The sequence below is a fragment of the Microcaecilia unicolor genome, chromosome 4 (assembly GCF_901765095.1).
Source record: "Microcaecilia unicolor chromosome 4, aMicUni1.1, whole genome shotgun sequence".
NCBI lineage: Eukaryota > Metazoa > Chordata > Amphibia > Gymnophiona > Siphonopidae > Microcaecilia > Microcaecilia unicolor.
The window spans coordinates 160,699,106-160,715,026 of record NC_044034.1 but is presented as its reverse complement, the minus strand read 5'-3'; the positions used below and the strand labels follow the sequence as shown (position 1 = coordinate 160,715,026).

Genomic DNA, 15,921 nt, shown 5'->3' with positions numbered 1-15,921 from the left:
TTGCAGAACTATTGTTAGTAATATATAATTTATCTTTAAAATCAAGCATGGTACCGGAAGATTGGAGGGTGGCCAATTTAACACTGATTTTTAAAAAATGGCTCCAGAGGTGATCTGGGAAATTATAGACCGGAGAGCCTGATGCCGGTGCTGGGCAAAATGGTAGAGACTATTATAAAGAGCAAAATTACAGAGCATATTCAAAAGCATGGATTAATGAGACAAAGCTAAAGACTTATTTCTTTGTTAAAACGTACTCCCCTAATTACTCTGCTGATTAATATACCCTTTATCCTCCCCCACCGTTAGCTTCTGCTTCCCTGGTCTTTCTGTTGTCAACTTTAACTGCATTTTCTTAATTTGTAATTTTCCTAATTTTCTGTAAGCCACATTGTGCCTGCATGTGTGGGAAAAAGCGAATGCTACATACCTGTAGAAGGTATTCTCCGAGGACAGCAGGCTGATTGTTCTCACTGATGGGTGACGTCCACGGCAGCCCCTCCAATCGGAATCTTCACTAGCAAAAGCCTTTGCTAGCCCTCGCGCACTGATGTGCACCGCGCATGCGCGGCCGTCTTCCCGCCCGAAACCGGCTCGTGCCGGCCAGTCTCATATGTAGCAAGACAAAGAGAAGGGAAGACACAACTCCAAAAGGGGAGGCGGGCGGGTTTGTGAGAACAATCAGCCTGCTGTCCTCGGAGAATACCTTCTACAGGTATGTAGCATTTGCTTTCTCCGAGGACAAGCAGGCTGCTTGTTCTCACTGATGGGGTATCCCTAGCCCCCAGGCTCACTCAAAACAACAAACATGGTCAATTGGGCCTCGCAACGGCGAGGACATAACTGAGATTGACCTAACAACTTATCCAACTAACTGAGAGTGTAGCCTGGAACAGAATAAACATGGGCCTAGGGGGGTGGAGTTGGATTCAAAACCCCGAACAGATTCTGAAGCACTGACTGCCCGAACCGACTGTCGCGTCGGGTATCCTGCTGCAGGCAGTAATGAGATGTGAATGTGTGGACAGATGACCACGTCGCAGCTTTGCATATCTCTTCAATAGTGGCTGACTTCAAGTGGGCTACCGACGCTGCCATGGCTCTAACATTATGAGCCGTGACATGACCCTCAAGAGCCAGCCCAGCCTGGGCGTAAGTGAAGGAAATGCAATCTGCTAGCCAATTGGATATGGTGCGTTTCCCCACAGCCACTCCCCTCCTGTTGGGATCAAAAGAAACAAACAATTGGGCGGACTGTCTGTTGGGCTGTGTCTGCTCCAGATAGAAGGCCAATGCTCTCTTGCAGTCCAATGTGTGCAGCTGACGTTCAGCAGGGCAGGAATGAGGACGGGGAAAGAATGTTGGCAAGACAATCGACTGGTTCAGATGGAACTCAGACACAACCTTTGGCAAGAATTTAGGGTGAGTGCGGAGGACTACTCTGTTATGATGAAATTTGGTGTAAGGGGCCTGGGCTACCAGGGCCTGAAGCTCACTGACTCTACGAGCTGAAGTAACTGCCACCAAGAAAATGACCTTCCAAGGTCAAGTACTTCAGATGGCAGGAGTTCAGTGGCTCAAAAAGAGGTTTCATCAGCTGGGTGAGAACGACATTGAGATCCCATGACACTGTGGGAGGCTTGACGGGGGGCTTTGACAAAAGCAAACCTCTCATGAAGCGAACAACTAAAGGCTGTCCTGAGATCGGCTTACCTTCCACACGGTAATGGTATGTACTGATTGCGCTAAGGTGGACCCTTACAGAGTTAGTCTTGAGACCAGACTCAGACAAGTGCAGAAGGTATTCAAGCAGGGTCTGTGTAGGACAAGAGCGAGGATCTAGGGCCTTGCTGTCACACCAGATGGCAAACCTCCTCCATAGAAAGAAGTAACTCCTCTTAGTGGAATCTTTCCTGGAAGCAAGCAAGATGCAGGAGACACCCTCTGACAGACCCAAAGAGGCAAAGTCTACGCTCTCAACATCCAGGCCGTGAGAGCCAGGGACTGGAGGCTGGGATGCAGACGCGCCCCTTCGTCCTGTGTGATGAGGGTCGGAAAACACTCCAATCTCCACGGTTCTTCGGAGGACAACTCCAGAAGAAGAGGGAACCAGATCTGACGCGGCCAAAAAGGAGCAATCAGAATCATGGTGCCTCGGTCTTGCTTGAGTTTCAACAAAGTCTTCCCCACCAGAGGTATGGGAGGATAAGCATACAGCAGACCCTCCCCCCAGTCCAGGAGGAAGGCATCCGATGCCAGTCTGCCGTGGGCCTGAAGCCTGGAACAGAACTGAGGGACTTTGTGGTTGGCTCGAGATGCAAAGAGATCTACCAAGGGGGTGCCCCACACTTGGAAGATCCGGCGCACCACTCGGGAATTGAGCGACCACTCGTGAGGTTGCATAATCCTGCTCAACCTGTCGGCCAGACTGTTGTTTACGCCTGCCAGATATGTGGCTTGGAGCACCATGCCGTGACGGCGAGCCCAGAGCCACATGCTGACGGCTTCCTGACACAGGGGGCGAGATCCGGTGCCCCCCTGCTTGTTGATGTAATACATGGCAACCTGGTTGTCTGTCTGAATTTGGATAATTTGGTGGGACAGCCGATCTCTGAAAGCCTTCAGAGCGTTCCAGACCGCTTGTAACTCCAGGAGATTGATCTGCAGATCGCATTCCTGGAGGGACCAGCTTCCCTGGGTGTGCAGCCCATCGACATGAGCTCCCCACCCCAGGAGAGACGCATCCGTAGTCAGCACTTTTTGTGGCTGAGGAATTTGGAAAGGACGTCCCAAAGTCAAATTGGACCAAATCGTCCACCAATACAGGGATTTGAGAAAACTCGTGGACAGGTGGATCACGTCTTCTAGATCCCCAGCGGCCTGAAACCACTGGGAAGCTAGGGTCCATTGAGCAGATCTCATGTGAAGGTGGGCCATGGGAGTCACATGAACTGTGGAGGCCATGTGGCCCAGCAATCTCAACATCTGCCGAGCTGTGATCTGGTGGGACGCTCGTACCCGCGAGACGAGGGACAACAAGTTGTTGGCTCTCGCCTCTGGGAGATAGGCGCGAGCCGTCCGAGAATCCAGCAGAGCTCCTATGAATTTGAGTTTCTGCACTGGGAGAAGATGGGACTTTGGATAATTTATCACAAACCCCAGTAGCTCCAGGAGGCGAATAGTCATCTGCATGGACTGTAGCGCTCCTGCCTCAGATGTGTTCTTTACCAGCCAATCGTCGAGATATGGGAACACGTGTACCCCCAGTCTGCGAAGTGCCGCTGCTACTACAGCCAAGCACTTCGTGAACACTCTGGGCGCAGAGGCGAGCCCAAAGGGTAGCACACAGTACTGGAAGTGACGTGTGCCCAGCCGAAATCGCAGATACTGTCTGTGAGCTGGCAGTATCGGGATGTGTGTGTAGGCGTCCTTCAAGTCCAGAGAGCATAGCCAATCGTTTTCCTGAATCATGGGGAGAAGGGTGCCCAGGGAAAGCATCCTGAACTTTTCTTTGACCAGATATTTGTTCAGGGACGCATCCCCCGTTTTCTTTTCCACAAGGAAGTACCTGGAATAGAATCCCAGCCCTTCCTGCCCGGATGGCACGGGCTCGACCGCATTGGCGCTGAGAAGGGCGGAGAGTTCCTCTGCAAGTACCTGCTTGTGTTGGAAGCTGTAAGATAGAGCTCCCGGTGGACAATTTGGAGGTTTTGAAGCCAAATTGAGGGTGTATCCTTGCCGGACTATTTGGAGAACCCACTGATCGGAGGTTATGAGAGGCCACCTTTGGTGAAAAACTTTCAACCTCCCTCTGACCGGCAGGTCGCCCGGCACTGACACTTGGATGTCGGCTATGCTCTGCTGGAGCCAGTCAAAAGCTCGTCCCTGGCTTCTGCTGGGGAGCCGAGGGGCCTTGCTGAGGCGCACGCTGCTGACGAGAGCGAGCGCGCTGGGGCTTAGCCTGGGCCGCAGGCTGTCGAGAAGGAGGATTGTACCTACGCTTACCAGAAGAGTAGGGAACAGCCCTCCTTCCCCCAAAAAATCGTCTACCTGTAGAGGTAGAAGCTGAAGGCTGCCGGCGGGAGAACTTGTCGTAAGCGGTATCCCGCTGGTGGAGCTGCTCTACCACCTGTTCGACTTTTTCTCCAAAAATATTATCCGCACGGCAAGGCGAGTCCGCAATCCGCTGCTGGATCCTATTCTCCAGGTCGGAGGCACGCAGCCATGAGAGTCTGCGCATCACCACACCTTGAGCAGCGGCCCTGGACGCAACATCAAAGGTGTCATACACCCCTCTGGCCAGGAATTTTCTGCACGCCTTCAGCTGCCTGACCACCTCCTGAAATGGCTTGGCTTGCTCAGGGGGGAGCTTGTCCACCAAGCCCGCCAACTGCCGCACATTGTTCCGCATGTGTATGCTCGTGTAGAGCTGGTAAGACTGGATTTTGGCCACGAGCATAGAAGAATGGTAGGCCTTCCTCCCAAAGGAGTCTAAGGTTCTAGAGTCCTTGCCCGGGGACGCCGAAGCATGCTCCCTAGAACTCTTAGCCTTCTTTAGGGCCAAATCCACAACTCCAGAGTCGTGAGGCAACTGAGTGCACATCAGCTCTGGGTCCCCATGGATCCGGTACTGGGACTCGATCTTCTTGGGAATGTGGGGATTACTTAATGGCTTGATCCAGTTCGCCAGCAATGTCTTTTTTAGGACATGATGCATGGGTACTGTGGACGCTTCCTTAGGTGGAGAAGGATAGTCCAGGAGCTCAAAAATTTCAGCCCTGGGCTCGTCCTCCACAACCACCGGGAAGGGGATGGCCGTAGACATCTCCCGGACAAAGGCTGCAAAAGACAGACTCTCGGGAGGAGAAAGCTGCCTTTCAGGAGAGGGAGTGGGATCAGAAGGCAGGCCATCAGACTCCTCGTCAGAGAAATATCTGATGTCCTCCTCCTCCTCCCACGAGGCCTCACCATCGGTATCAGACACGACCGTACCGAGCGCGGACAAAAGAAGACTGGCCGGCACGAGCCGGTTTCGGGCGGGAAGACGGCCGCGCATGCGCGGTGCGCATCGGTGCGCGAGAGCTAGCAAAGGCTTTTGCTAGTGAAGATTCCGATTGGAGGGGCTGCCGTGGACGTCACCCATCAGTGAGAACAAGCAGCCTGCTTGTCCTCGGAGAATGTGGGATACAAATGAACCTTAAATAAATAAATAAATAAAGCCAACATGGATTTAATTAAGGAAATCTTGCCTCACTAATCTACTACATTTTTTTGAACGGGTGAACAAACATATGGATAAAGATGAGCCGGTAGATATTGTGGTCTTGATATCTGCCCTAGTCATCTGTTAAAAACTGCGCCTGAATGCTTCATCGTGGATTTTACCTCCTATCTAAACTTCATGCTCGAACGGGGTCTTTTCCCTTCTACGCATGGAAGCATTCTTCTCACACCAATTCCTAAGAACCCAAAGATAAATGCTGATGTCATTTCAAATTATCGGCCAGTAGCTTCAATCCCATTACTTATTAAAACAATGGAAAGTTTGGTCACTACTCAGCTCACTGATTACATGTGGAACTTCGACATTTTACATTGCTCTCAATCGGGGTTCCATCCGCAGCACAGTACCGAAACAGTTCTGGTTACTCTTCTATTTAATTTCAACAGGGAAATATCCACTGGGAACCAAATCTTATTACTCCAATTTGACATGTCCAGCGCGTTCGACATGGTGGATCATGAGCTTTTGCTGTACCTGCTGGACATATTCAGAATAAGTGAGAACGTGCTAAACTGGATCAAGGGTTTCCTATCCTCCCGTACCTACCAAGTCAAAGCTAATTCCAACATTTCTGCACCATGGAAAGCCGATTGTGGGGTACCTCAGGGCTCACTCCTTTCTCCTATCCTTTTCAATGTCATGCTGATTCCGCTAGCAAAAGCACTATCAAAACTCGGCCTTAACCCATTAATTTATGCGGACGATGTGACCATCTCCATCCCTTTTCGGTCAACACTAGCCGAAATCTCTGGTCAAATAGACGCCAGTTTTCCATCATGGATTCCTGGGCAAAGGCGTTTTTGTTTAAGCTTAATAAAGACAAAACACAATGTCTTATCCTTTCGTCCCCAGTACTGTAAAGTTGTCCACAGAACACTCACCGTTAAGGACTACAAACTTCCAATCTCCAATAGCCTGAGAATCCTAGAAGTTGTGCTGGACAATCAAGTGCAAATCATCACAAAACGTATGTTCTATGCAATGTGGAGGCTGAAGCGTATCAGGCATTTCTTAACACGGGAGCTATTCCGTACCCTTGTTCACTGGCTGGTCCTGTACCATATAGACTACTGGAGCGGGATCTATGCCGGTTACCGGGACTATATTCTTAAACAGCTTCAAATGGCTCAAAACACGGCCGCACGACATCCTGGGGAAATCACGCTTTGTTCCTGCTCAGCCGCTCCGTTTTCAACTACACTAGCTCCCTAACAAGGAGAGTATTACATTTAAAATCTGTTCACTTACACACAAGATAATCTATAGAGAAGCCTCTGAATACATGCTTACTCAAATCGATCTGCCCTCTAGAAATGCCCAGAGCTCTGCAAGGACTTACCTCCATCTTCATTACCCTACCTGTAGGCATGTAAAATACAAGACTCTTTATGCTTCGTCCTTCCCCTACATCAGCACACAATCCTGGAATGTCCTGCCACGACTGCTTAAGGAGCTCATCGACCATCAGCAGTTCAAGAAGTCCTTAAAGACATTATTTGCCAAGGCTTATTCCCCTGGCTACTCCTCTGTTTAACCTCTACCACTTGTTGGCTCTTCACCCCTGTCCTTTGCCCATGTCATCCCGTGAACCTTCCCCTCCTGTCACATTCTGTTTCTGTGCCATCTCTATATTTAATTGTATACTCTTGACTTAATGTAAGCCGCATTGCGCCTGCTTATGTGGGAAAATGTGGGGTAAAAATGCACCAAAAAGAATAAATAAATATTGTGTATCTGGATTTTCAAAAGGCATTTGACAAAGTAACTCCTGAAAGACTCCAGATGAAATTGGAGAGTCATGGGATAGGAGGTAGTACTCTACTGTGGACTAAAAACTGGCTAAAAGATAGAAAACAGAGTAGGGTTAAACGGTCAGTATTCACAATGGAGAAGGGCAGATAGCAGGGTTACCCAAGGGTCTCTGCTGGGACTGCTGCTTTTTAACATATTTATAAATGATCTAGAGTTGGAACTAACTAGTGAGGTAATTAAATTTGCTGATGACACAAAGTTATTCAAAGTTGTTAAATCACACGGATGGGGCACCTATTACAAACTGTTAAAGTTAAATGGTTCATAGGGGGGGAATAGAATGTTGTACGGTGATCAACTGTTGAAGTTTACAAAGAAGAAGAGGGTTGGGTGGGGGAGAAAATGTTGATAAAAATTTTTTGATGACTGTAAACAGAATAAGACATTCACTGTTTCTGGATGATTACTGACATTTGAATGCGAGAGGTTTGATATGTTAAGACTGCATATGATATATACTGTAAGAACATTGTCATCAATAAAAAAACGTTAAAACATCAAAGTTGTTGAATCGCAAGAGGACTGTGAAAATTACAAGAGGACATTATGAGACTGGGAAATCGGCATCCAAATGGCACATTACGTTTAATGTGAGCAAGTGCAAAGTGATGCATGTGGGAAAGAGGAGCCTGAACTATAGCTACATGATGCAAGGTTCCACATTAGAAGTCACCGACCAGGAAAGGGATCTAGGTGTCATCATTGATAAGTTGAAATTCTCAGTGTGCAGCAGCAGCGGCTAAGAAAGCAAATAGAATGTTAGGTATAATTAAGAAAGGAATGGAAAACAAAAATGAGGACATTATAATGCCTTTGTATCACTCCATGGTGCAACCTTACCTCGAATACTGTGTGCAAATTCTGGTCACCGTATCTCAAAAAAAGATACAGTAGAATTAAAAAAAGGTACAGAGAAGGGCGACGAAAATGATAAAGGGGATGGGACGACTTCCCTAAGATGAAAGGCTAAAGCAGCTAGGGCTCCTCAGCTTGGAGAAAAGGCTGAGGGGAGATATGATATAGGTCTATAAAATAACGAGTGGAGTAGAATGGGTAGACATGAATCGTTTGCTTACTCTTTCCAAAAATACTAGGACTACAGGTACGCAGTGAAGCTACAAAGTAGTAAATTTAAAATGAATCGGAGAAAATATTTCTTCACTCAACATGTAATTAAACTCTGGAATTCATTGCCAAAGAATGTGGTAAAAGCAGTTAGTTAGTGGGGTTTAAAAAAGGTTTGGATAGCTTCCTAAAAGAAAAGTCCATAAGCCATTATTAAAATGACTTGAGGAAAATCATCTGCTTATTTCTAGGATAAGCAGCATAAAATGTATTGTACTGTTTTGGGATCTTGCCAGGTACTTATAACCTGTATTGGCCACTGTTGGAAACAAGATGCTGGGCTTGATGGACCTTCGGTCTGTGCCAGTATGGCAACACTTATGTTCTGGTCTTTTTGTGATTTTGGCCCTCTTCTCCCGAAACTCCCTAGGCACCCTCCCACCAGAGGAAGAGGACCAGTCTCGCATCATTGCAAAGCTTGGGAGTCATTGGGCGCTCTAGCTGACTGAGAGGAGAACTTCCTGTCTGCATGAAAGGAAGACTGGCATGCCTGAATGCAGGACTTTGACCACACTGCTGTCGATCAGGCCAGTACCATCTGCTCTCTCAAAATTGAGATTGAGAGCCCTCTGAAGACACACAACCAGAAGCTTTCGGCTTATGCTCTGGCAACCGCTGTGGGTTAGCTTCCCCCAGTTATTGAGATCGTCTCAGAATAGCCACTTGCTCCAAAAGGGCAGTTTAACTAATGTGACCGATGTTGCATCTGCTGCCCAATACTGCAACCAGAGTTGCCAATGTGCCGTGACGGCCAAAGACATACTACAGGCCGTAACCTGTAATATGCTATAAACAGTATCTGCCAAGTAGGCCAACCCCACTTCCAGCTGGGCATTATGGTTCCTATCTTGTGTTGCAGACTGTTGATGCCACTTCTGGCATGTTCTTGCCACGAACGAGCTGCACACTATCACTTGAAGGCTCAAAGAGGCCACTTCAAAAGCTTATTTTAGTGAGCCTTTCTATCCTGTAGGACTTTTAGGACAATGCCCCCTTCCACCGGTAAGGTGATCATCTGAGTCACAGCTGTAAACAGGGAGTCAACCCTGGGAAGCTGCAAGTTATCTTTCACCTCTGGCACTAACAAGTAGATACGAGCCATGGTTCTTCCCACTCTTAGCCAAATGTCAGATGAGACCCATTCTGCTGTAATTAGGTCTTGAATGTCTGGATGCATCAGGAGGGTCTTAGAAGACCCTCTAAGCCCCCCTCACAATCGATGAAGATGGAACTCCTGACGCCGAAGCAGAAGGCTCCTCAACAGAATGCATTGCCAGTGCCTCAAAAATAAGAGAACTGAGTTCCTCTTTATGAAACAACCGCAGTATCTTTGGGTCATCCCCCTCTTCAGGAAGAAGCTCTCCCTTCTTCGGCTCCTTCAATGATGGCTCCTCTGAGTAGACTGAGGCCATATCAAATAATGAGGGAGAAGCAGAGATAGCCTCATCTGCCCATTCCTGGAGGTCTAAACAAGATCTCTTAGAAGCTGGAGTTGCAGCGGGCTGACAAAACTAAAGCACCTTGTAGCAACTCTGTCCCTGCTTCAAGTAAAGATCCTGTTGCAGCTGAATGCATTGTTGGGCCCTGAGGCTGTAAAATGGCTGCTGTGCTCCAGACAGAGGTTGCTCTTCACTGCCCGTCAGCCCTGACAAAATGGTGCCTGTTCCTGCACTCTCCTGCATCAAACTGCATACCAGCACTGCCGGAGAGTCCATAGACCCTGGCATGTTTGGATGCTGCGCCAAATCCGAATATGTGCTGCTGCTGCCCATTTCCGCTGTGTCCCGTGGGATTCCAGGCTTGCATGCGCTTCAATGCCCTGATGCCTGTCAGCAGGTCCCCACAACAAAAACCCCACTTAACTGCCTCCACAGAAGTTGTCATTCACTCCAACTGTCACAATTGCAGCACATGTCCCAAGCAGTGAGTCAGGGTCCCTTCCCTGCACGAAGTAGAACTTGCAGCCCTCCAAGTGGTTCTGAGTCAAACTTTAGTCTGACTTACCAGTGCAGGTTGCTTCCCCCAAACTCACAGTCTCCACAAGTTTTTACCACAGATGAGAAACAATCAGGATGGATACTCTGTCTCACACCCTCCAGTAAACCTCTTTCCTCATCCTTTCTTTCTTCTTTTTAAGGTTGTTGTGCTGGAAAAGGACAGCTCAACAGGAAAGAGGGGAGAGGTGACGGAAAAGAAGAAGTTAATTTATGGGACACCAGAATCAAAGACCTCCAGATATGACTCTGCAAACTGAAGCCACCCACAAAGTTCACCTGAGAACCAGCTGATCCACTAGACCAGGAGCAAATGCACTCAGAACCAGAGGCTGAAAAGTTTGCCCATCCAACTGCTGGAGATAGAAAATACTGAGCAGCTGGACTGGATGCCAAGAGAAATGTCTCAACTCAGTTTTCAGTTCTCTATCTTTTTAACAGACTGCTGGTTGATGTACATAACTATCCCACTGGTTCTTGAATAGTGGAAAGCTTAATAATGGAAGTGAAATATTTAAAGGGCTAGGCCTACCATTCCTGAAATTGAGGGACTCTGCGTTAAGTGAAGCCTTTGAGGCAGTGCTTTCCAGAGTGAAGAGGCTACTCTGGACATGGCTAGTTGGGAGACGTCCCATCACGTGCTATCCTTTGGAGAGGGGTTGGTTAGGGATGTTCCTTGGGATGACCTTAGGGATCTTGGGAGTGCATAGAGGGAGACTGGTGCATGAATTTAAATAATAATCTCTTGTTTTGGTGTTAAGAAAATATTTGGAAAAAAAAATCTCACATTTTAAGGGCAATTTTTAAAGGTTTTAACTTGTTACACAATTCAAAATAGGTTTACATATCAAAAGCAAAAATTACAGACCACTGGGGTCTTACTTTGAGCACTGCAGTATGCATAACCTGGCTCCAAATTCTCACTCAAGATGGCAGCCATGAGGAGACCACATACAGTGCGGAGCTTGTAAGGCAGCTATAGCAGTATCCCCACCCCCCAACCTCCACTTCTGAATCTAGAAGCATTATTCCAGAAGTTGCTGGAATTCCTTTTCCATAGCAGAACCCAGGAGAAAGCATTTGCCATCCTATAGCACACTTTCCTGCCAAAAGTACCATGACAGCTTCCAGGTAGAAGCCGTCCTATGCACTACCTGCTTGTATAGCATGATTATTGTGGGACACGAGTGTGCTTCCTTTCTAAACTGATGCACAAACCCACCCCTCTTCTCTTTAGAACATTTAGAAAGCATTTTTTCCTCATATTTTCTCATACTGGCTGCAGCTTCCTGCATTCCCATTCTTCTGAAGAAAGGGGGGTAATCAAGTGAAAGAAGTCTGTAAACATGAGTACCAAATGAATTTAACAAAAACTCCAACTCTACCGAGTGGTCCAGGAGAAAGTATCTTCGGACCGCTGATTTCTAGGGCAGTTTGAAAATGGGTTTCAATTTCTGAATTAGCCGCTTCCTTTCCAGTCTTCACTGATGGCTCCTGAGGATCCTGACTGTCGGTTTTCGGTTTCTTTAAACGTTTCACTTGGAATGTTATCTACAGAACAACAACATTGTCAGTGATGAATTCTGAAGACAGACAGGACACTACTCATGCAGAGCTAACCTATTTTAAGCATTCTGGCATTTCAGAGGTACAACAGGTTACCCACACCTGCCTATATTTACCACATCATAAGACAAGGGGTGTGTGTAAATCTAGTCATCTGCTCAACCACAGGGCATGCAGATGTCTCATCCTTGCTTTCCTGCACACACATTCACCTACTTTAAATCACATCTGTTAAGACATTTACAGTGGGAATGCAAAGTGGGACGGGAAAATGGTATTGTAATAAAAAATTGTTTATAATTCTGGTATTTACTTTGGATCATGAGTTTCTTCTAGTAAACTGCTGTCACATAGCAAGGACCTATGAACAGAGTATTAAAGTAACTTCTCTCATCTCCAGGACACCTATTATCATGATCAGAAAAACCCAGCCCACGGGGGGGGGGGGGGGGGGGGGGGAAGCGGGGGAAAGTGAATGATACATACCTGTAGCAGGTGTTCTCCGAGGACAGCAGGCTGATTGTTCTCACGACTGGGTGACGTCCGCGGCAGCCCCCACCAACCAGAAGAAGCTTCGCGGGCGGTCCGCACGCAGGGCACGCCCACCGCGCATGCGCGGCCGTCTTCCCACCCGTGCGCGACCGTTCCCGCCAGTTGAATGACAAGCAAAAAGATGAAATGCAACTCCAAAGGGGAGGAGGGAGGGTAGGTGAGAACAATCAGCCTGCTGTCCTCGGAGAACACCTGCTACAGGTATGTATCATTCACTTTCTCCGAGGACAAGCAGGCTGCTTGTTCTCACGACTGGGGTATCCCTAGCTCTCAGGCTCACTCAAAACAAGAACCCAGGTCAATGGAACCTCGCAACGGCATAACAGAAATTGACCTACGAAGAACAACTAACTGAGAGTGCAGCCTGACCAGAATAAATTCGGGTCCTGGAGGGTGGAGTTGGATTTAAACCCCAAACAGATTCTGCAGCACCGACTGCCCGAACCGACTGTCACGTCGGGTATCCTGCTGGAGGCAGTAATGTGATGTGAATGTGTGGACAGATGACCACGTCGCAGCCTTGCAGATCTCTTCAATAGTGGCTGACTTCAAGTGGCTCTAACACTATGAGCCGTGACATGACCCTCAAGAGCCAGCCCAGCCTGGGCGTAAGTGAAGGAAATGCAATCTGCTAGCCAATTGGAGATGGTGCGTTTCCCGACAGCGACCCCTAGCCTGTTAGGGTCGAAAGAAACAAACAATTGGGCGGACTGTCTGTGGGGCTGTGTCCGCTCCAAGTAGAAGGCCAATGCTCTCTTGCAGTCCAATGTGTGCAACTGACGTTCAGCAGGGCGGGTATGCGGCCTGGGGAAGAATGTTGGCAAGACAATTGACTGGTTAAGATGGAACTCCGACACCACCTTCGGCAGGAACTTTGGGTGGGTGCGGAGCACTACTCTGTTGTGATGAAATTTGGTATATGGAGCGTGAGCTACTAGGGCTTGAAGCTCACTGACTCTACGAGCTGAAGTAACTGCCACCAAGAAAATGACCTTCCAGGTCAAGTACTTCAGATGGCAGGTATTCAGTGGCTCAAAAGGAGGTTTCATCAGCTGGGTGAGGACGACGTTGAGATCCCATGACACTGTAGGAGGCTTGATAGGGGGCTTTGACAAAAGCAAGCCTCTCATGAATCGGACGACTAAAGGCTCTCCAGAGATGGCTTTACCTTCCACACGATAATGGTAAGCACTAATCGCACTAAGGTGATTCCTTACTGAGTTGGTCTTGAGGCCAGACTCTGATAAGTGCAGAAGGTATTCAAGCAGGTTCTGTGCAGGGCAAGAACGAGGTTCTAGGGCCTTGCTCTCACACCAAACGACAAACCTCCTCCACTTGAAAAAGTAACTCTTTTTAGTGGAATCCTTCCTAGAGGCAAGCAAGACACGGGAGACACCCTCAGACAGACCCAACGCAGTGAAGTCTACGCCCTCAACATCCAGGCCGTGAGAGCCAGGGACTGAAGGTTGGGGTGCAGCAACGCTCCGTCGTTCTGCGAGATGAGAGTCGGAAAACACTCCAATCTCCACGGTTCTTCTGAGGACAACTCCAGAAGAAGAAGGAACCAGATCTGACGGGGCCAAAAGGGCGCTATCAGAATCATGGTGCCGTGGTCTTGCTTGAGCTTCAGTAAGGTCTTCCCACCAAAGGTATGGGAGGATAAGCATACAGGAGGCCGGTCCCCCAATGGAGGAGAAAGGCATCCGACGCTAGCCTGCCGTGTGCCTGTAGTCTGGAACAGAACAGAGGCAGCTTGTGGTTGGTCTGAGAGGCGAAAAGGTCCACCGAGGGGGTGCCCCACTCTCGGAAGATCTTGCGTACCACTCTGGAATGAAGCGACCACTCGTGCGGTTGCATGACTCTGCTCAGTCTGTCGGCCAGACTGTTGTTTACACCTGCCAGGTATGTGGCTTGGAGGAGCATGCCGAACTGGCAAGCCCAACGCCACATCCCGACGGCTTCCTGACACAAGGGGCGAGATCCGGTGCCCCCCTGCTTGTTGGTGTAATACATTGCAACCTGATTGTCTGTCCGAATTTGGATAATTTGGTAGGACAGCCGATCTCTGAATGCCTTCAGTGCGTTCCAGATCGCTCGGAGCTCCAGGAGGTTGATCTGCAGATCCTTTTCCTGGAGGGACCACAGACCCTGGGTGTGAAGCCCATCGACATGAGCTCCCCACCCCAGGCGAGATGCATCCGTCGTCAGCACTTTCGTGGGCTGCGGAATTTGGAATGGACGTCCCAGGGTCAAATTGGTCCGGATGGTCCACCAGAGCAGTGAAGTGCGGCAACTGGTGGAGACGCGGATGACATCTTCTAGATTCCCGGTGGCCTGAAACCACTGGGAAGCTAGGGTCCATTGAGCAGATCTCATGTGAAGACGAGCCATGGGAGTCACATGAACTGTGGAGGCCATATGACCCAGAAGTCTCAACATCTGCCGAGCTGTGACCTGCTGAGACGCTCTGGTCTGCGAAGCCAGGGACAGGAGGTTGTTGGCCCTCGCTTCGGGAAGGAAGGCCCGAGCCGTCTGGGTATTCAGCAGAGCTCCTATGAATTCCAGAGACTGTGTTGGCTGGAGATGGGACTTTGGGTAATTTATCACAAACCCCAGCAGCTCCAGAAGTTGAATAGTGCACTGCATAGACCGGAGGGCTCCTGCCTCCGAGGTGCTCTTGACCAGCCAATCGTCGAGATATGGGAACACGTGCACTCCCAGCTTTTGTAGATACGCCGCTACCACCACGAGGCACTTTGTAAACACTCTTGGGGCAGAGGCGAGCCCAAAGGGCAGCACACAATACTGAAAGTGCCGTGCGCCCAGGCGGAATCTGAGATACTGTCTGTGAGCTGGCAGTATCGGGATGTGAGTGTATGCGTCCTTTAAATCCAGGGAACATAGCCAATCGTTTTTCTGAATCATTGGCAGAAGGGTGCCCAAGGAAAGCATCCTGAACTTTTCTTTGACCAGGAATTTGTTCAGGCCTCTCAGGTCTAGGATGGGACGCATCCCCCCTGTTTTCTTTTCCACAAGGAAGTACCTGGAATAGAATCCCTGCCCTTCTTGCCCGGGTGGTACGGGCTCGACCGCATTGGCGCTGAGAAGGGCGGAGAGTTCCTCTGCAAGTACCTGCTTGTGATGGGAGCTGAAAGATTGAGCTCCCGGAGGACAATTTGGTGGCAGGGAGACCAAATTCAGGGCGTATCCGCACCGCACTATTTGGAGAACCCACTGGTCGGAGGTTATGAGAGGCCACCTTTGGTGAAAAAATTTTAACCTCCTTCCGACAGGCAGATCGTCCGGTACGGACACTTTGAGGGCGGCTATGTTCCCGTGGATCCAGTCAAAAGCCCGTCCCCGGCTTTTGCTGTGGAGGCGCAGGGGGCTGCTTAGGCGCACGCTGTTGACGAGAACGAGCGCGCTGGGGCTGTCCCTGTGCCTGACGAGGCTTTCGGGCCGGCTGGGTGTACCTACGCTTTGCAAAAGAATAGGGCACAGCCTGCCGGGCCCGGGAAAAACGTCCACCTGCTGAGGTGGATGCTGAAGGCGCCCGGTGGGAGAGCTTGTCGAGGGCGGTTTCCCGCT

General features: G+C 49.2%; 1 protein-coding gene across 2 annotated transcripts in view; it reads right to left on the bottom strand.

The window, feature by feature from the left end:
- The window catches only part of TTC17 (tetratricopeptide repeat domain 17), a 194,194-nt gene that overhangs the window by 25,935 nt on the left and 152,338 nt on the right, over positions 1 to 15,921 (bottom strand). For both annotated transcript variants that reach the window (XM_030200804.1, XM_030200805.1), the window contains exon 20: positions 11,601 to 11,766. In XM_030200804.1, coding sequence (XP_030056664.1) covers positions 11,601 to 11,766 — 166 coding nt within the window. The remainder of the gene's footprint in view (positions 1 to 11,600; positions 11,767 to 15,921) is intronic.